General features: G+C 32.8%; 2 protein-coding genes across 2 annotated transcripts in view; one reads left to right on the forward strand and one right to left on the reverse strand.

Moving 5' to 3' along the window:
* Positions 1–16,731, reverse strand: part of LOC129807338 (centaurin-gamma-1A) — a 121,718-nt gene extending 104,987 nt beyond the window's left edge. Inside the window, exon 1 of the mRNA XM_055856543.1 lies at positions 15,892–16,731. Coding sequence (XP_055712518.1) covers positions 15,892–16,066 — 175 coding nt within the window. The 5' untranslated portion in view covers positions 16,067–16,731. The remainder of the gene's footprint in view (positions 1–15,891) is intronic.
* Positions 16,732–17,266: 535 nt separating this feature from the next.
* The window catches only part of LOC129806761 (angiotensin-converting enzyme), a 79,356-nt gene continuing 73,651 nt past the window's right edge, over positions 17,267–22,971 (forward strand). The window contains exon 1 of the mRNA XM_055855533.1: positions 17,267–17,572. Within this exon, the coding sequence (XP_055711508.1) occupies positions 17,267–17,572 (306 nt within the window). The remainder of the gene's footprint in view (positions 17,573–22,971) is intronic.

A 22,971-nucleotide genomic window follows, 5' to 3' on the forward strand; every position in this document is an offset into this window, starting at 1 on the left:
ATTTTCTATAATACATTTTCATTACTTAGTTAATTTTGCTCGAAATAAAGCGAAAATCCATTCATATTCACAAATTTTAATTTGTTAATTTCTCAGAAAATTAACAGTGTACCTTTTCACCATCAAATTTTTCATCGATCGACCATGTTTTCCAATGAAAACCACAAAAAAGTGACTGTTATTTATTCGTTTTGTTTAATATTTATGTCATATTTCTGGCTAATTTTAGTTAAATTCAGTGCTAATCTTTATTGTTAACGATACGTGTTGTTTTCAAATGAAATAATTACCTATTTCGTGAACAAAAAGGGTTTTTCTGAAGTGTCTGCAAATGCTTCATTAGGAAACCCCGAAAATATGATTTTTTTTAGAGAGATTTTCTTATTGTTTTAGACGGGAAAGGAGAAAAGACCAGGAATAAGAATAAATCCTGCACTCAAGAACAACTCAACAAGGTTTTGGAAGCCTTTTGTCGCGGTTTCACTTATACATTGTTTGCCTCCAATTAGAAAATTTTCCTTGTCTCCATTTGGATTAATTTGTTTCCAATAGCAACATTTTACACTCGCGTATTTTTCTTGTATTTAAGAAGTTTTCAAATTATATTTAAAGTATTTTCACTAAACAGTAACATCTAGAAGAGTCAAGGAGCAAATTTATGTAATTCTCTTCAGAAAAAAATTGAACTTAATGTGTTGAACCTTCTATCAAAGTTAAAGCATCTGGAAATGGTTTTGAATTAGGACATTTACCGTAAGTCTCGCTATATCCCTACCCATCTGCCTGGGGCATATTTTTTCAAAGATATTAGCTTAAATAAGTAGTTTTAAACTTAAGTCTATACTTCGGGAGGGCAATACATATGCTTTTTCCTAAAGAGCACACGGTGTACGTGATATTGTTTCAGTAACAGAAAAAGGAGATGTGTTGAATCTGTTGCTTTACGGTTTAGTTCAGGTGCAACTGTATGAATGAACGAAGCTTCTAAGCATATATAACGGCCGAGTGAACACTAACCAGATCAGTCCATCCCTACTTTTAATCCTGAGTATAAATGCGGTTTTCCATGGCTTTCTATGAAATTTTTGGGGCTCTAGAAGCAGAACAGTTTCCGTAAAGGAAAGGTACTATCCATATGTAAAGGGAGGCTTTTCGAATTCCTAAAGCGTTTGATTGACAGCTGTCACCTGTCAGCTTTCACTTGAATATCCAAAAGCTGATTATAGGATCAACCTTTTGAGCGGAGGGAATTTGAGAGATACATTGTAACTTCTACCGCTAGTTCTCAACATGGCAACTGATTCGTCGGAATTGAAGCCCATTTTATTGAAAATGACTAACCCGATTTTCAAATTAAAGAATCACATTTTCCATAAGCTAAAGAAGATTATTTCAAGAGCTTCACCAAAGGGAAGGTGCGGAGATTACATTGGAAAATTGCTGACCTGAATTTTCCACAATCCCTTCTTGATTTCTCCCCCATTTATCTTCACTGGCACCTCTTCGTTTTTCCAGCCAAGCCTCCTGGAAAATGTAGGTCTCTTCAAGTGATGTATGGCTGAAGTATGGGAAAAATGTCAGATATTCTTTGTTTTTTCCTCTCTTGTATGATTTGCTGTTGTTGAGAGCATGTAAATCCATTGCAATACAACCTCATCCCATTGGACGTATTGAAATTATTTATATAACGATAATAATCTTCAATTTTCCAACAAACTTTTCCTTTTGCTCTTTAACTCTCGTCGGGAAAAGTTGAAAATCTCATTTTCCACCATTTAATCTGCATATCCCCTATATTTTTCCTTAACCCCCATCCTCCACAACCTTTGGCCTTTCTTGCCTTTTTCACCTAATTGACTTAGTCTTGAAATTTTCCAATTGGAAATTTTCTCAACAAATTCTTCCAGATTTTTCATTTTATCTCACTCCAACTTCCTTGTTGGAATTATTAATCAAATTAATCTCATCCCATTGGATATATTTGCCCAAGAAATCATACCTATTTTTAGAACAATTCTCTCTATCTCAAATTTCACAAAAGTCCGCCAAAATATTGCCTCGGGGAGTTTCAATTAACTCATTGAAGTCAATTTTGTGAGATAATTGAGACATTTGTTTTAATTAGAGATTAAAGAGAAGAAAATTTAAATACAGATTGAAACAGAAGGCATTAAAATTCGCAGCGATGTTATTTTTTTGTCGAGATGATCATCAAAAGGCGGTTTTTTAGAGATTTAGAGTCAAAAGTGATACAGTACTGTCTCTCTATATGCACAGTTTGGGTACTTTTTTTGACAGTTCTCTCTCTGAATATGCACAACTTTTTTTGAAATTCCCAACGGTTTTTTTCTTTCTTTTAATAAATTATCATTTTTTATTGTTCTAGAATTTCCCGTGTTATTTTAAATATAATATGAGACAGAAAAAATAAAATTAAGAAAATTAAAAACAAGAAAAATTAGTTACCAAGAAAATAATTTTCTTTATTTCTTTGTCAAAATGTAAACAAATTGATTTTAAATGCAACCGACACAAAAGCTGTGCATATAGAGAGTGTGCATATAAAGAGACAGCACTGTAGCTGTCAGTTTGGTTTGACAAAGAAATTTTTTTAATGCTCAGTTCTGCAAATATAAAACTAGAAATTAAATCTATAGAAGGAAAATGTATTCGAAAACAGCAATTCTTCTTCGTCTTCTATTTTATGTAAGGCTGTCGGACTCACTCGGGTCCCTCGGGTCCATATAGCCACCTAAAACAGCAATTAGACATTTCATATTTTAACAGATGCCAAAGTGACAGCTGTCAAGTTGAAGTCGATATCGGTTTTCAAAAGAAAAAGGGAAATTGAAATAAATTCATTTTGGAACCCTTTAAAATTAACCTCTAGTGTCACTATTAATAGAATTAATAAACACAGGATTCCATAAAGGTACATGTGAAGGACAACTGTCAAATCAAATTCATCGTAAATGAAACCTTTAACACAGGATGCGATCAATGTAAAATTAGATGTAAGATTTCCATATAAAATAACTACTATTTTCTGATAATACAGATTTTTTGCAGACACGCAAAACAGCGACAGAGTGACAGCAGTCGAATTTAAATATCACACTCTTCTCTCAAAACTAACTAAGAAATTAGATACAGAAAATCATGAAATTGATCAAAGAAATTTATAATTTTCTGACAAGAGCAGCAAATTTTCAAAGACGTCAAAGTGACAGCTGTCAATTTTCAATTTTGACAAATAATCTCTGCATAATGTATAAAATCAATTTAACGAAAGCAGATTTTGTAAAGCATGGGAAATTAATCTTTGTTTCTCTTCAACACCACTTTTAAGTTTTACATTTTGTCATCTATTCCTCATTCTTTAGTCAATTTCCAAACTTGATTGGATTTCTCAATGACGAGAATACACTTGCAAGAACTTCCTCATTTTATGCATTCACTGCACACAATTTCTTTTGTCATTCTACCAACTTACAAAGTACTTCGTCTTACCATCCCTGGGCAAAGACACTAAAAAACAGGAAGACTACCGATAAAGTTGCACCACAAGACAATGATAATAATTTATTTTTCCTCGTGTTATACGGCAAAACTCTTTCCAAGCGAGGAAAATTTTATAGTGATGCCTCTTCAGTTGCTTTTTCACTCTTTAGATGAAAAATTCTTTCTCATTTTATCCTCTGGCAAGACGATGAAGTCAGCAAGTGTTTGTCACCACTTTTCCCAATCCTCTTTCTTTTTCAGCGCTTTCCACCCAGGAATATTGTCTAATTCCCATTCGTGAATCGTCATTTGTATCACCATGAAATGAAAATGGCATGAAAAGCTCTTTTTTTCTGCACGAATCCTTTCTTAGTCGCTCTGCATTTTACTCTTGTTGGTTTTTTTTTTGTTGAACCAACATCATAAATTTATCCTGTTGCTCAATTTGAAATACTTCACATGCTTCGTTTGTCTTTTTTTATTGCTTTCTCCCACAGTCAGCAAAATGTCCTTTTTCATGAGCACCAGGGTTTCATTTCGAACCCAAAATATCCAACTAAATAAAATTATCTGGTGGAAAACAATGTCGGAAAATTCTATATAAACGTGATTTTCCAACAAATGCAAATGGATGCGGGACAATTCATTAAAGTAATATACATGACTACAATATGAATTTGCTATACACAACAAGGTTCACTAGCACTTTCTGATGCAAAACACTTTTAGGAAGCCAGAAAAGTGCTTGCATTTGTGTCCAAAGTTGCAAAATGACAGTTAAAGTTCACTAGGTACTTCTATTCGTAAAAAAAACAACAATGAATATAATAAACATAACCTCAAAATTAAGAGAACTTTCAAGTGAATTGAATGTCATTTAGTTTTTTACATGTTTAATGAAACTAGAAAATAACTTACAATCTTGTACAACATTGAAAAATCGCAATGTAAATTCCTTCCTAAAAAAAATCAGTCAAATTTTCAAACCTAACCTCAAAATTAAAATAACTTTTAAGAGGATTTTATATAGTATACGCAGAGTAATTGTCTCTTTTAATGTTTTCATAAGGAGAAAAAGATTAAATAACATTGAAGAAAATCGGGAAGTCATAGGCTAAATTCAATGAAAAGTTCTTAAAATGAAAAAGATTGAAAGTTGCAATCTTAACCTCAAAATTAAATAGCATAAAAAGGATTGTGTATAAGTCAGTGTTGATATAAAACAAAAGCCATCTTAATTGGTTTACACAGTGAAAAATAAATTCTAAGGTACGCTGCTAATATTTATATTTAAAAAAAAATAGAAGCAGTGAATCTAACCTCAAAAGTAGTATATAAGAAAACTCTACATCACACGAAGTATTACTGCACTTTTATGACTCTTGAAACTATAAATAGTTTATAAATCTGAAACTTAAAGATTAGGACGCACTGTAAAAAAAACTGTAAGAGAAATTAATCGTACAGTTGTTTTTGCTCACCGTTTATCGCATTTTCGTTTTATTTCTTCATTTTTCTTATATTATTTTCACCTAGTGCCACCGAGTATGAGATAAGGTAATACGGTAATGGAAAATTTGAGTAAGAATTTCAATTAAAATGCGTAAATTAACTAAATACGGTGAGCATTTTACTGTCAATGTGATTCTGTTCTTACTTGAATAGAGATAGGTTAACGACCCTAAAATATATTAGGGTTGCCTGATAAGACAATTTAAAAGGTAAATCATTAATTTAAAAAAAAAATAGCATAAGAAATTTTATCTTGCAGAGAATCATCGAGGGCATTCATAAATTTTGAATTGTTAGTACGTTGTGAACACGACTCTAAGAAAAAATGGTCTCTAAAACATGGTTTATATGAAGAAATCTTACGTTTTATAATTCAGAAAAATTCATTTTTAAATAACATTTATTTTTATTAAAGAATCACAATTTTCCATTGAATGCTATGGCAAATAAAAGTCCATACGTGAAGGTAGATTTTTTGAATTTTTCGAGTGTTTGACAGCTGTCATTGTTTTCGCAAACCCAAACATCAGAGAACTGGGTATATAATACAGCTGCGTTTAATGAGAAAAATTGAGAAATTTAACATTTTAAGGTTGCCATATTAATTCACATAGTTCATATTATAGTCTTTAATTCGACACGAAATTTACCGAACACCCCGTCTGACCAGATAATTGTTAATTAAGGCCTGAATTAAACCCTATATTTCACACCTTACTTTTAATGAGTTTCCTTCGAACATACTCCATACCAAATTATATGTGAAGGACAGTGTTTTGAGCTCGTAGTGAAGAGCATCGGAACTAAGAAAATGGTGTTGTCAGCTGTCATTGATAAATTGAAATATTTTTCAAGAGTTTTTTTAATTTCTAAATTGATGCAAAGGATGCAAAGTGTTTTTTTTTCTCTGTATTTTCAGTGAAATTCGCATAACCTAAAAGAAGTGTTTTTATTTATTTTTTCGTATATGTTTTCTAGAGGTATTATGACCAGCGTACAATAACTTTTGTTTGTAAATATATTTTCGAAATTTCCCGTGAGAAAGAGCGAGATGACTAGATCTAGGTCTTACTCACTCTCATTGAAATGTCAAAAACTTGTTTACTAAACAAAAATTATTGTGCGTTGGGCATTATACTTTTGTTTGTAAACATGTTTTCAAAATTCTCCGTGAGAGTGAACGAGATGACTAGATCTAGATCTCACTCGCTCTCATTGAAAAGTCAAAAACATGTTTACAAAACAAAAATTATTGTGCTTTGGGCATTATTTATACAATAATATTTTCTTTTCTAAAATGTTTATCGTTTATTACTTATTAAACGAAACCTATTAGCGAAAAGCGTGCTATCTTCGGACGACTCAAGCTTCGGACAACTCAATTTTTTCTATGTTCTTAATGGATTTGATTCATGGCTCTTTTCAGAAAATTTCAGGCACTGGACTAGCTATTTAAATATAATATTATAATGGGTTTAATTCATAAAAAAACATATTTCAAAAAAAGAATTGTTGGAAGCTTGAACCGTTCGAAAGTAGCGCACTTTCTCCTGATGTGGTTGTTATTTCTACCGTTTGTACAATATTTAGAATCAAAAACAAGAAGTGTTAGAGACAGGTTCCCTTTCGCCATTTATGTTCTTGTAAAATTCGAATTCCTAATTAAATCGTTTCGTTCAAGTCTTAGCGGTAAGGCCTAAAGTAATGCCGATACTGGGTGTTAATTAAAGCTTTGCCGCTGAGCCCCTTACCCTGTGTCAGACGGAACATCCCTACTTTTGAATATCAAATAACTACTAATAATCTTTCATCTACATTCCTTACAACTTTGCAATGTGACACTCTATACCATTAGCTGCGGAAAGAAACAAAAAACCACACAAACATCAGGTGAAATTAAATTGAAATTGTATAATGGTGTTTTGGATAGAGTCTGTGAAATTTTAAAATTATTCCTGCATAGTCCCCTTAGCCAGAGAATAATAGAATTTCACTTTCTGCAGACTTGTCTCACATGTAGAAAGCGAAAAAATTTACCCAGATACTGTTACAATATCACCCAGAAAATTCTCCTCGAAAATCCACAAAGAAGTAAATAATACAGTGGGAAGTTTGTTTTTGAAAAATATTTTAAAGTAATTCACAAGCACCCGCAAATATTTAAACTAAACACCAATTTAATTTGTCATCCACCACCTGACGATGCGTCTTTATCAGTACACAAGTAGGAGAGAGAGTGCGAATATACGTATGTCTTATCAATTTTTGCACAATTTGCAAGGTGGAAAGGCTGCTATATAAATCACACGTGACAACTTCGCCACTTTTATGACTATAGCAAAGTATTTTATCTATACTCACATTTAATATTTTAACGATGAAATCTACCTCTTTTCACCCACAAACATTCACAAACTGTGTAGGTGTATCTATGCACATCTAAATGAATTTTGTATCAACTCTTTTGCCACTTTTATCTATTAATTTATTGATTTTCTTTTTGCAGAGAAATTTGTTTGGCGATAGAAAAATAAACTTTGGTTCATCTGTTTAACAAAAACGCGCAAATTTTTTTCTCTATCGAAAAAAACATTTATTGAAAGGAATTTTAAAATGTTTTTTTTTTTTATAAGATTTACAGTAGCTTCTTCAATAAAAAGAAAATGCCTAATGTTTGTGATTTTTATTTTATATGAGAGTCCCCATGTTCTATATACAAACAGATGTGACAATATCATGTTTCATTTCTTTTTACAATGTTCTTGGTGGAAGAGAGCAGTATAAATTGTTTGAGCGTGAGACAGCTGAAGGAATTTTTATTCTGAGTTAAATAATTTCAGTGTAAATTGAAAACAAGGCGGCAGATGTGTTCTTGATAATAAAATAATACATAATAATCAATACAGGAAGTATTAGGAATAAAATCTGATTTTATATTTTTTAAAATGACAGTAATGCTATTAGATAAATATTCAATTTATAAAAAAAATCTAAATTCCAAAAGATGATAACTGTTGAAATTGGTATAGACTTGTCCAGAATTGCAAGACCTTTCAAATGAATTCATACTTGCCTCAGTCAGTTGAGAAATACGCTCCCTGGAGCTCTCTTACTTTTGACCTTGAGAAACTCTTAGAAAGAATTGCTCAAGGTTGTTTGTGTTTACGAAAAAACTATACAAAATTATTTAATAAGAATTCTAAAACATATGGGATTTTATCCGATAAAGGACCACGTGTTGTCACAACTTCTAGAAAAAAAAACATAGACAGTAAAAAAAAATATTCCGAAAAGTTCGTAAAAGTTTGTAATTTTTCACAAACATTGTTTGTAACATGATCACTTGGCAAACTATGACAATGTACAAACTTTTACGAACTTTCTAGTGGGTTATATAATTTACGATGGGTTCGCAAATCCCCTATAGGAATTCACAAACATTTACGAACAATTTTACAAAATATTATTTTCTGGCTTGAAATAAAATATCATTCCAAAATTTTATAACTCCTCTGATGAATATTCCAAACTAGTTTTTCTTCCAAAAAAGGTCTCCGGAATGAATATGAAAAAGAAAGAAATTTTTCCTGAACTACTGATTGCTGTCGATTGAATAAATTTCTATATAATAATGGAAAAAGAAACGGACATAAAATATTGTGTTACAATTGAAAAAATACAATAGTTCCTCCGCCTGCCAAAAAATAGGCCACGCCCCCAATAAGTTTCCCTTGACTTAAAAATATCCAAAACCATTATGAGTGTATCAAGCAATAGTTCTCGAAACTCATCATACTCATAGATAAAATCTATGTGGTTTGAATAATGAAAGTGGGTGGAACTCACTTACTGACTTTTCCATATTTTCTGTACTTCCAACAATCGTACTTTGGGAATAGTTTATTATAATTAGTCTTACGGGGGGCGTGGTATATTTGTCGGTGTACAGGACCTATTTGGCATCAAGTACGATTGCGATAACGGGGTTGATTAGTTAAATTGATTGATTCAATTGATGATTAGTTGATTTAAAAAGGAGGCGGGGTCTGAAAATTTTGTGGGCGTGGCTTATTTAGAATAATAATTTTTACCCGAAAGAATATAGAACCCGCTTAAATCATCATAATTTGACACGTTTTTTGATACTGCTTTGCCACTACTGCCACAATTAATTTGACAAGTTTTACATCTATGTACTAACTGTGCATGTATCCCTTGCTTCGACTTGAACGACTAATGATAACTTTTGGATTAAAGACTTCATCACAACTTTGTTCATAAGAAACGCTTATTTTGATATCAACTTCTTCTCAAAAATCAATTTACTTTCCATTTCCTGTACACATACCCAAACTACTGATTTTATTTATAGACTTATGCAACCGATTTATCTTATCGCAAAAATTACTGCGTGTATTTAAAGTTCTGAAGAAAGGAATAAAATTCGAAAATACACACAGCTCGTATAAGAAGTCGTCATTCAATTTTTAAAATTTTTTTTTGGTTCAAGATTCTTGCATCTTGTCCCTGAAAATCACATCAATAATCCCATTTCGAACAGCACCAAAAAAAAAAGAATACCAAAGATATCTCATAAAATCTACACTTTCAAGACTTCAACAATAAATCGTGAGAGGGAGGTTTGTTTAAAGTTTAACAAGGAATAACAATTAAATTCCATATGGGTGAAAGTAAAGAATAAAACTGTAGAATGGTTTATTTGTTATTTTGATATTTCCCTTCCCTATATCTTTGAGTTTTTTTTTATCACCGGAATGCCATTGAAAGAAGCCTCATCAAACTTACTCGACACACCCTCAATAAAATGCTGTATTTCAACCCCAAATGCGTCCTTTTTAGCTTCAACTTGCCCTCCTTTCCGGGAGAAGCTCCATGGAACTCTGCTCTGACTCTAAAAACAGCCGACGAGCAATCCATCCCCATTGCCATTTATATACAAATGGAATATTAAATACACCTGAATACATTTTCCCCAGGTATACAACAGAAATAAAATTGATGCTTCTCACTAATGTTGTGTTTTCACCCTCAATGGTACTCTTTTATACACCCTCAACAATACAACACTTTGCATTTTCAAAGCCAAAAGTCTCTTTTCTTCAAAAGCGCGAGACTGTGTTAGATTGTAAATTTATTGTCAATTTCTTTTGCTTTTCTTAACACAAAAGGACTATCTCCTATACTTGTCTTCTCTACCTCTTTTCATTCGTATAACCTCATGTCCAACGGACAAAAAAAAAGAACTTTCCGAGAAATAGGGACGGCAAAGTGATCGAGACTTTGCAGAATGGTCGAACTCATCGTCACAATTGTTTGATAATGCAGGCTAAGAAATAAATTAACCATAATCAACACCGATAATATATTTTGCAACTAGTTGAAATCGGTACAAAATTGAACAAATACGCTCTCTAGAAGAGCTTCTCAAATACTTAACCTTGAAAAAATATTTAAAGGAATTACTCAAGGTCATTGACAAATACGAATGGTAATATCGGTAGATCAGTGAATAGGCTATTCGATTAATGTCGTAGAGGTCTCTGGTTCAAGCTAACCGCGTCCAAGGCTTATTCTTAAAAAATGGGCTGAAGAAGCATCCCTATAAAAAGATCGCACTCGTCTTATAAGAAAAGACGTAATCCTCTCGTTCAGTAATAACCTTCCCTTTCTTTCGAAGCTATGTCAGAGAGAACTTACCTAAAAACCCGTTGGAAGTTCGAACGTTTAAACCGACGAGTTACACAAAAGTGAGCTAATTTATGAAATAGATATTTATCTTAATAAAATTGCGATTAAAACGTTCTGCCATCCTGAAATTCCACAAAACAACACAAAAATTCACCTTTTGCAGCAAATTTTTGCACACTGTTGTTGACATTGTTGACGATTGAAGTGTCAAGAATTTCGAAATTCAAAATGGCAGAACAATCAGCGCTAAAGCGGCGGGTATATGAACCTGCACTTTAAGTTTCCGGTAGATTTTCGAATAGGTTTGGCTTTAGAGTGGCTTTGTCTCTTCGAAAGTTTATTACTGAACGGGGCCAATCTAAACAGATTGAAGGATGATTAAGCTCAGTTCAAAATAATGTTTAACTCTGATTCCTATTTTTCAGGGTCATCTCTTATTGGGAGGTTCGTCGAAAACCCTAATTTGCTACCTCTAATCGACTGACTTCTAGATCTCATAACAGACGCAAAACCAGATTGATTCGGCGAGCTTATAGCCGAATGTAGATCCTTCAAAAGTGTCTCGGATAAAATCTCAATAGTTTTATATTTAGACAAAATATCGTTGATGTTCCAAAAATTCAAACAGAATTTCGAATTTGCACTAAAAAAATTCGAACAAATGTTATAAGATTTACAAAATCACACAATTTCTTTTGAGGAAACTCCAGTTCTGACCCCTAGGATATTATTTACATTGCTGTTACTGCAAAGTTCGAGCAATAAAAAAAGACACAACAAAAAGGAAGGATAGCGAGAACTCGTATTTTTTAAGGTTCCACAACGACCAAAAACAACCCATTAAACACCCCCATTCTTAACCATTTGGACTGTGAAAAATAAATAAACTAAACCAATTTCAATTTTCTCAATGAATTTTTTTCCATGGTGTTTTGTTTACAAATGCATTGATGTTCTTTTTTTTTTTGTTCAATTGGTCCACCAATAAAACCGACATAAACAATAAACAACTGAGAGAAAGGCCTAAAGACGCCTTTTTCGTTTCATTGCTGCATCAAGCAACAGTGACGTGTGTTGCTATTTTTAAGGCCGGATGGTTAAGGAGGCATAAAGAGGCGTCATCGCCAAACAGACACGATGTCTTCACAGAGAGATCTCCCCAAGATCACACTCCTCCAATATGTTCAACACTCCACTACTTGTACCTCATAATATGGTTGAGCCGCAATCATTTTTTTGTGCTAACGCGATAATCATAAGTGCGAGAGAAGTGAGACGGCATCCGAGAGTATGTTTAGGTTTTCGGTTAAAGTTTAAGAAAGATTTTTTTGTCCCGTTTCACCCGTTTCACGCTGAGAACTCCCTCGCTTTTCTTGTTGGTGCCTTCGAGAAACTAGATAAAGTTGCATATGCCATGCTAAAGTGCCTCGAGGATCTCAATTGGTTGTGAAAGAATTTTCGTAATTGTCAGTTAATTACTTATCTTGCAATAAACTAAATAAGTAACTAAAAATCAGTGTGAAATGTGAATCTTTGTCTATAAAGCAGAAGTGTGCAAGGACCGTTTGAAACCGAACAAACGTCAAAAATGAAACTTGAACGTCAATGGTCAAACCGCTAACTAAACAAACTTATTATGACGTCTATTCGGTTTCAAACGGTTCTTGCAAACCCCTGCTCTAAAGCATTGTAGCATTCATTTTTCTCATTTGAGATCTCATTTAGTACAGTTTAGTACACGTGCTAAAATTTTAGTTCTGCCTCTACATCTTAAAGGTCTTAAAGCTTTGCAAATCAATTTAAAAAAAAAACAGACTCGAATTGTCTAAAACAAATGACAACTTTATTTTTAAAGCGGTAAATTTCTTCAAGCATTCATTCTTCAAATTTTCCTCATAAATTTGTTTAAATTGAATTAAAACATAAATATGATTTCACACTAACATTTTAATGCGATTCTCATTGTACATTTTGCATTGAGTTTATCCTCGAGATTTATTAGTACTTATTTCTAAATGTTTAATATGCAAAATAGTTGCAATTCGGAAACCAAGAACAAGAACCAATAAATTTCAAGTCTTTAATGACTTTAGAACATAAACCTCTTCCTGTCGTTCTATCTAGTTTACGATTTCAAAACTGAAAATTACTTTTTTTCTATTTAGTCATTAATAAGAAGGAAGCATTAACTGATTGCTCTTATCAATAATCCATTTTAAACTACCAAAAACACAAAATTATTTTTCTGATAAGATTATAACGTGTTACTTGTTATTTTCGTGAAAAGCCTTTGATTCAGTAAAAGTTCAATAAATTTAATTAAGGATTTTATAGTGAAATTAATTTCTGAAATTTTAAAAATACAAAGATTCAAACTTAAAAAAAACAATTTTTTATTAGAAAATTAATTAAACAAAAAGACTTTAGGTTATCGATTAATTTTAATGAAATTAGATTAGGTATTCAACTTTTGAGCTCATTTGATGCCGAAAAGTATTACAGTATAATGTTTTTTAGGACATTTGTTTTTTATTCTGGAGAATTCTGGGAATCATCCCTCTCTTTCTCCTGTTTAGAAAATGCTTCATGCGATATCTTATTTTTTTTTTTAAATGTGAAGGTGGACTATAGATGGAAATGTTAACACTCAGCCTTCTGATATTCGGATGACAGCTGTCAAAGGCTAGAGAAATTTAAATAAATTCCCCTTCACGCATGGGTTTTTATCTGTCATTTCTACTCTCAATCATACCAGTTAACGAAGAGTTTAAAAACTATGTACATCTTTGACCCATTCCTAATAACAGAATGTCAAGGTCACCGATTTAATAGACTATAAAAGCCGTATTTCTCAATAGATTTTCGCAATTTTGGAGTTGTTAAAAGGTTTCAGAATCCTTGGCAAGTCTGAACTACTTTCAATCTGTGAACAAATCTTTAAAATGTTCTATTGTAGTGTACTATAGAATCATATACGACTTTACGTCTATAGTGGTAGGTAAGGTTACTTTGGGCAGTAGGGCTATAAAACCTACCAACCGTTTGTGGTCGTTTTTCCTAGCGCGCTCTGTCAAGAAAGACAACAGTAGTAAAGACAATTGTGGAAATAAATAAAATTATTGTAAGGGGTAGCTTCTCTTAGAAATATGCAAAAAGCCTTAAAGCTCAAAATAGCTCTACCTGAATCTGTTGCCAATACTGTTGTTGGCCATACACCTTCCCTATACAACAATAACTTTGAACTATTCCTTCCGATGAATTTTCAAGGGCAAAAGGGTTACAAAACTCGCTGTATGACCTAAACAGATTATGATAAATTTTCGTCCAAATAAGTGTTTTGCTTTACTACAAAATAAACAAATCAATAATTTGGAACACTTATGCCCAACGCACAAAAACTTTTGTTTGTAAATATGTATTCAAAATTTTCTATGAGAATGAGCGATATGACTAGATCTAGGTCTCATTCACTATCATTGAAATGTCAAAAACATGTTTACTAAACAAAATTTATTGTGCGTTGGGCATTACGATGCAAATATTTTGTAAATATACAAAAAGTAGATCAATAAAATATTATATAATATAATTACTACAAAATGCTTTATTATGCCCAACACACAACATTTTTTGTTTTGTAAATATGTTTTCGAAACTATCTTATGAGAGTGAGCGAGATGACTGGATATAGATTTCATTCCCTCTCACTGAAATGTCAAAAACATATTTACAAATCAAAATTTATTGTGAGTTAAGCGTTAGACTATTTTGGAATAAATATTAGTAATATTTTTATTAGTTTTTTTTAAATTTTATTCAATATAGTCAGAAAATAACGTAAAAGAGATCATAAAGAATTTTGAACCATCATAACCTGAGACTGTAATTTCTTAAGTAACTCTTTGTCAAGAACATTTGAATATATTTATTTTTTTATCAAATCGAAATGTAATTTTTCTGCTCACCAAATCATAGTTTTACTGACAAATTATACTAAAATATTAAAAAAAAATTCAAATTGTTGACAATTTTTTGTCAGTAAATAGTTTGACATTTGAAACTTGTCAAATTCAAGGCATTCTAATCCTACATAGTGTAAGGGGTTTTTAAGATCTGAAGATCTGACGAGTCCTCGAAACCTGGCCGACCCCCCTCCCCCATATCCAGAAGACACGACAGGCACCCAAGACATCCAGATATCCAGATGTCCAGATATCAATAACCTTATACGGGCTTCAGACCTAAGACTTAGCCATCTGACTTAACTCCTCTAATTTCTAATGAGGCAGGATTTTTTAGAAAATTGTTGTTTAGGATTGAATTACAAGGGCAAATAATTCTTTAGATTTTGAACAATCAATAAAATTGCTTATTATTTAGATTTTTGAGACCTTCAGGAACTGGGCTAAACCTCCAGTCTGAAGCCGGCATTACTCCATCGAAGTTTTACAGATTGAACTTAAAAAGAAGTTTTATAACTCGATTTTTCAATCATCGACCTAGAGAGCAAACCATAAGAGATATAAACTTTCGGTCTTCGGTGACCCCTCTAAAAAATCATTATCTAGAGAAGTTTTTTTTGGCATTCTCTTTATGAATTTTATGCCAACAGCAAGTCATGCAGATTTATCACAGTCTAGTGATAAGTCAGTTTAAATGCCATTCAAAACTTTTGTGGAGGAAAGTTCTTCCTGTTCCAATAGTCACGGAAAACTCCGGGGATTTTTGAATACACAGCTTATCATTCATCTCACATTGTTCTAAATATTTTGGGACACTTTCTGTGAGAGTTGGTAATTTTGGAGTTTTGAATATTTAATTTAATTTAAAACGTCCTGATTAGAAACATCATAAAACTGTAAGTGTTCTAATAGGATCACTAAAAATTTCTAATTTAATTAGAACCCTATTAGAGTATTTTTCACTTAATTTAGTAAGAACTAATAAGAATTGGAACAAACTCTTGAACGAAATACGCCTAATCCGGTAATTGCGATTCTAGTGTTATTCTGAGCTTCAATCTCGTGCCCCAAATAGCTTCCGCCAGAGAAGTGCATCACAAAATGTTCTTTCTCTGGGCAGAATCGTGCTCCAGAAAGTCGTGCCCAAGAGGGCCCAGGCGAATGTAGAGGCAGCAAAGGGCTACCTGGAAAAGTAGGTCGCACTCACCTTCGATGCAGACGACGTGGTCGCGAATCTGCTGGGCAATCTGCTGGTCCTGGATGAGTTCAATGAGGTCATAGATGGCATAGATCGAGGGATGGACACTCTCGAAGCGCTGAATCTCCTGCCTAATGGCTAGGGAGTTGGTGAGGAAGGACTGCAGGTGCGGCCGGGAGTTCATCTCTCAACACTAGTCCACAACACAAAAACAACCAAGGAAATCACACCATCTCCCGGACACTTCACTGATAAAACTGGGTCACTTGCTATCACTGCCACTGGACACTTCCCCAAAACTAACACTTCACACTAGGAGGCACCGGAAGCTGAAGGCCATCGCGGGGGCACGCTTTCCCGGGAGACAACGAGACCAAATGGAGTTTTTTAGTTTGTGTGGTAGAATTTGCTCCTCGCACTAGCGAATCTTCTTCTTCTTTGGCGTGTCACTAGTGGCGCCACTCACGGGGGACTTTTGGAAAATGACCCAATGCCTTCGGGTGGTTTCGGGTGGCTTCGGATTTGATTTCCCCATCGATGAAAATCTTTTAGCACCGCCGCCATCTACACGAAAGCATGAGTTTGTCGCTCAGTTGCGCTTTTTCCGCGCGAATTTGAATTTTTAAACAGGTGCCACTAACCGTTTTATTAACCGACAATTAAACAATTCATTATGCACGATATCAAAGCATTTTAACCACAATTTCAACAGATTTTGATTAATGTTCCACTTTCACCAAGAAATTTATGCAAATTTCGGATGAGTATTTCACAAATTTGCCCAATTTTCTGCTGGTTTGCAAAACAATTTAGCAAAACTAAACAAAAGCCAAGATGATCGTTCATGACTCCCTGTGTCACATAATCTCGTTAATTGTTTAAAAAAGTGGAAGGAGTGCAAGTTGCAAATGTGCCAAAAGTGACCTTCCATCGTACAAAATTGCACAATATTTATTCTAAGAGTTGGAAAAACTCCAGCAATTCTGTGGGAAAACATTGAAAATGAAATGAATGAGAATCTGAGAATGAAATTTCCACCACATGCGTTTCTCTCTCCCAAAAGGTTCCCCTAATAATCAAGGCATTGGGTGTGTATTTGTTTGAAAATTGTGTATATTATTTTTTAGACAATAAATGATAAGTTTTTTTCTTTTCTAAATGTGACTTATTCTGCAAGAGTGAGATGGAGACAGTGGGCAAAGGTATTAACAATTGCTACCCGCATTCATGCTGCGAAAAACTTCAGCTTTCTGGGAAATTCGTCGTCAGTATTTGCTGGTGATTTGTGACAAACGGACAGGAATAGAACCCCGGTGTTCTCTTTGGACTTGGACAGTTTTTTTTTTTTTAGTGGTTTTCCGTGGATCGTGGATGGAAAGTGAAAATGAGTGGTTTTATCAGTGCTAACACATTGCTCTTCTTTGCTTTGATCTGTGACCTAAATAGCATTCTGGGTGAACCAACGCCCAAACCCCAATTGGATTTACCTCCTTTGCCACCTAGTTCCAGTACAGCTCCTCCTGTCCCTCCTCCAGAACAGCCCACAGTGCTACCCAACAGTTACGCAGGGGAACCCGACGAGGAACCCAGATCCTCAAGGGACTACGACAGCGATCGCAGTCAGAGATATGGTCCACCTTACGAGAATGATGATGCTTACTACCGCGATCGCGATAGATACAATGATCGGGTAATTGATCACTTTGCACGCAATCCTCCGTTTCTTTCCGAAGGACAATTACCGTAACTCTGATCTTTATTCATTCAATCCCATCTTTATGCAATTAATTAATTTATTTATGCAGTTGATGACCTGAGTTGATCTCTTGAAGAATTTTCATTAATGAGCGAGAGGTGCTAGTGATCATAATCACTGATCTTTGAATTAATTCTTTAATATTAAAAAAAATAATTAAGAAGTGTTCCCCTTAATTCTGGGAAAATTGAAAAATTTAAATGATTGAAATTTATAGGGGCATATTGTGGCAACTCAAGAAGTTAAAAAAACCTATTTTGCCAAGATAAACGAGATCGAGGCTCGAAATTCTTACCTCAAATAGTAAGGCGCATGTAATAGCGAAAGTATTACATAGCTTGAGCTATGGGGCTACATTAATAGGATTTTTTTCGTACATTTTTAAAGAAAACTAGACTTTACAAAAAAATTGTGAAATAAAATAAAATAATTGTAAGGCCTAGATTCCTTTATAAATATTCGAAAACATCGTAGGGGGAAGTGGGGTACCTTTAAAAGTACGGCGTCTCTGAAATTAAGGATTTTTCACATATTTTTATATAAAATTGAGCCTTATCGTGACATAATTTAGGTGCACAAACAGATTGAAAAGCTAAATTATATTATGATATGGCTCAGTTCCATTTAAACATAGGAGAAAATAGGGCCTATAGGGGGAAGTAGGTCACTCTAAATTGGGGCATTTTTGAAACTGGGTTTTACAGTAGACTCTCTCTCAATCGGGAATATGGGGCAAAATGTCATCCGGTTTAGCAATAGAATTCAGCGTCAAAGCCTTTGTAAATTCCACAAAAAGCGCTCAATTATAAAGAATCACGATAAAATAGGAAGAACTACAGCGAATTTGAGTGAATTAGCTTCATAATTAAACGTGAAAATTGTCAACAAAATTTGTCGCCCGATTGAAAAAGAGCCGATTGAATGAGAGTCTACTGTAGCTGATTTTCTTCTACACTGAGAGAAATCCGAAAAAGTTAAAATAACATTCCCGAAATGTTTACTTTACTGTGCAGCATTGATCCGAAATCGGTGTAAATAATATGCTTTTTTGGTGTATTAGGGGTTAAATTTACCCTTTTGCATGTTAATTTTACCCTTAAAAAGGTGTAAAATTAACATTAAAAAATGTTGATATAGGGTCGGAGGAACGTCTGTTCGACAGGGAACCCCTATTCACACTTTTGTCAAAATGTTGAAAATTAATTAATTTATCTAGTAAAATCTAAGTAATATAACGTTTTTTCTATAATATACCTTTTACTATAAACAGAAATGTTCAAATTTCGTATCCCAAATGGTACAGAGTAGGGTGTCAATAGGTGCTGACACGAGTTCTTAAAGTGTCAATAGACGTTCCTTTCACCCTATTTTTACACCTAAAAAGTGTTAAAGTTATGAGCAAAAAAAGTTAATCGTAACCCTGTTTTTTCTCAGTGTATTTTTAAATGTCCCTAAACTTTATAATGATATAATTTAGATCCAAAAACCAATTGTGAAGCTAAATTACACTGTGATAAGTCTTCAATCAATTTAAAAATTGGAGAAAAAAGTCGAATTTGAAATTGTCTCAATTCAAAGGTGCCTTACTGACCTCTATCAATGTGTCCTCACTGCACAAAATAACCCGACCTCCCCCAGTGCCAAATTCCAGATAGTTTGTAATATCGGCCACTTTTTTTGTTTCTCAAAATTGCATAATGTTTAGTTTTTCAATTACTATTGGTTGAAAAATAACCAAACAACAAAAGCATGACTTATGTTAACGATATGTTCTAAAAAAAAATCTGAAAAGAGTTTCGGAAGGGATAGGGGCTTCGAGGAACTTAGTGTCCGAAATAGCAAACAATGCAGCATCAATATTTTCATTCAATCTTAATTACTTTAAGAATAATTTCAGACAAAACAACGATTTTTTTTAAAGATTCCAGGTAGTTTTGACAAAATATCTGTGATAAAAATTTAGTTACATTTAAAATTTAGGACTTTGAATTGAATATGTCTGAAATTTGGCACAGATTCCTTATGCAAAATAAAATAAAATTATAAATTTTCCTTTTGAAATATTTCCCTTATGTGATATATTAATTCCGGAAAAGTTATTTTCCAAAATTTCTTGCCCTTATAGGGCCACAGAATACGAGTCCGATGTCCGTTTTAGGATTTTCTGGTGGCTTTCTGCCGGAAAATCACTTAACTATTTATTGTGAAAATAAACGGAGTAAGGAAAGACTAGGGGAAAGCACCCATGCTTTGAACGGTCCCAAACTTTATAATGACTAAATATTCCCTATGTTTTTCAATAAGTGTGACTAAGAGCACCTATATTTTAAAAACTATGGGAAAGTGTCCTATTTTTTTTTAAATATATTGTGGAGTCGCATTGATTCAGAAACATAGGAAAAATGCAGTCATTATATAAAGCTTGGGATCGTGCAAAGCATGGGGACTTTCCACTACCCCAGATCGGAATGTTAAGAGACATGCTCGATATTTAGTAGAAAATATAAGCCTTAAAATAGTATTTTTGTGTACGCTAATCGTTATATTAGAGATCCATTTAATTATATCTGCGCATTTGAATTTTAAATTTATACAATAAATTAATAAGAAAATAGATGTAATCCCAACTATGTACTCTGTACCTCGGATCGTCACAAATTTAATCAGGTGCCTCACGGAAAATTGGTTTTATAAATTAAGTCTGATCTAATGCACTGCATTCTTGTGAGAGTTAAAATGGTAAAAAGTAGCTAATAATTTCTAAAAATTCATTTAAATTGGTGCAACAATAAGGTAATAACCTGACGATCCGAGAAACACTGCCGATCGCTGGTGTTCTTCCCTTACAAGATGGAAAAATTCGCAGTGCAATATCGTTTACTTTTAATATTTTGTCTCCAGTTCGCCTTTTCCTCATATTCTAAACCAGTAAAGAGACTTTCCTCGCCAGAAAATCGCTGGAGAATTACATATCTCTTCGAGGTAGAAAAAAAATGATTCAAGGTGAATCAATATGCTACAAAATACCCCAAATTTGTAGGGGAATTCTTTAACAATATGACAATATCATATGACAAATTTTTGTGATAAATCTGTCATATGACAAATTTTCGTGATAAATTCGGGAGAAGGACTATTTAAAATACACAGAGCATAGAATCTCACTTGCAAAGAGTTCCATAAAAAATTTAAAATAAAAATCGCATTTTCCAAATGTTTTCCTGATCCTTAGCACATAAAAAAGAATAGAATAAACTTTTAAAAAATGGTTTGAAAGAATATTCCCTTAAAGATAGAGGATATTAAGCCTCATAAAATCTATAGAATGGTAAATTTTCTATAAGTATATGCTAGGAATCCATAAAGTATTCTACAAGCTTATAAAAAAATTAAAATATTAAATAAAATAAGTAGTTTTGTCATATCTCGTTATATTTGCTCCCTTATTAAACTTACAAAATGCAAAATTTAATAAGCTAATAAAATCCTCCTAAAAGGTTTAAATTAAATTAAAATTTAAGAAAGTTTTGCATTATTCTCTTCACAAAAAGAAAAACTGTTGTTACAATCTTCGTTAAATGGTGTAACGGGTGTTACATATCTTTCACTGTAAAATTCGAGATTTTATCTCAGAAATTGTATGAAACTCTAAATACCGACTAACCTTTATTAGTTATTAACGATTATTGCAATTAAAATTCCTAAGGTCTTAAAATATATGTTGTAACCTAAATCTAAATCAAATTCAAGAGCGTAACCAGACGGTTTGGCTAGTTACTGTTTGTATTAAATATCGCAAAGTTCAGGTAAATGGTGAATCGTTAATAAAAATCGTTATATCTGTTCATGATGAAAGTATGATAAAAAACATTTTATTATTATTTATAAAAAAAACTAAAAACACTTGAAATATCACCATTTATGGTTGAAAGCTTAATTATAAAATTCTACTTTTAAAAAATAAATAACAATAACAAACAATTTTTGTTTTCTTACTTTTTAATTATTTTTTTTATAATCAAATAATACACTATAGTGAGACTTCAGTGATATGGGAATTTAATTGAAAATAAATTCACTGCATTCACTATTCATTTTTTTTAAAATTCATAGATTTATAGTGAAAGATTTTAAATTATTAATAAAAGAACATAAACTTTTTAAATTAACAATTTTAATCAATTAAATAACATTTTCAAGATCTAATGTTATTTAGCCACATTCGTTCTTTCCTCACAAATATTCTGTCAAATCTGTTTAATAAATAACCTGATTAATAAATTACAAAATATAATAATAATCGTTTACTGATAAGCAAGAAAATATCTTAAAAATATTTTTCAAAAATTTAAAGGTGTGATTTACTAGAAAAAAGGATCATGAAAACATTTTATATTGTAGGTTTTTTTATTTAATACATATACAGTAGAGTCTCCTAAATTCGAACGCTCGGGGGGTATTTTTGACATTTCTCACCTCCCAAATTCGAACGATTTCTTTAAAACTAACGAAATTTTTGTGAGATTAAATTGTACTTTGAATCAAATTCCCGTACTTTCTCGCAAGTCTTAATGGTAACATACTTCTTTTTCATTTTACACGACTATAATGTGTGTAAACATTCAGGAAGAAGCACATAAATATGATTTTCATTCACCAAGAATACGAACTTTCTAACATAACCTCACAATTGACGTTTTGAATCCAAACGGCGTTCGAATTTGAGAGATTCAGATTTGAGAGACTCTACTGTAATTTAATATATAATATATTGGATGAGTTCATATATTCTGTCAGTAGAAGAGGTCGAAAGTTTGGAGTGGTATATCTCAGCTCCTGATGAACATATTTGGATGAGTGAACTATTGTTGGAAAGCTTGGTTCATAAACTTTTAGAATCTGGTATACTTAATCTGCTATGAATAAACCATGGTCATCCAGAACCATTTATGTCGAAGAAAACACATTTTGCAACGTCTTTTTTGGCCATCTACTTCTGGAACCCGGAATGACCCACTTTTCTCGCACATGGACTGTTCGTTAGAGGAACTCAAATGGTACAATTTGTTGAAGAAACTTTTTTTTTGACATCTTACTTTTTTTTATTCATCGACTTTTACAAGAATTTTAACATTTTACACGCATAGAAAAAAATGACAGAAATCCTTCTATCTCATTTTCTGGACAAACTAATGAAGATATCGACTTGGACTGTTCTAAGTACTCCCCCATAAGTTGATCCAAGGAATCCAAATATCACATAAATTTCATCCCCACGTCTATATCCTTCCCCTCCAGAAACCACTCTTTTAGGATTTCAGTAACTTTTTCCT

The sequence above is a fragment of the Phlebotomus papatasi genome, chromosome 3 (assembly GCF_024763615.1).
Source record: "Phlebotomus papatasi isolate M1 chromosome 3, Ppap_2.1, whole genome shotgun sequence".
Lineage (NCBI taxonomy): Eukaryota > Metazoa > Arthropoda > Insecta > Diptera > Psychodidae > Phlebotomus > Phlebotomus papatasi.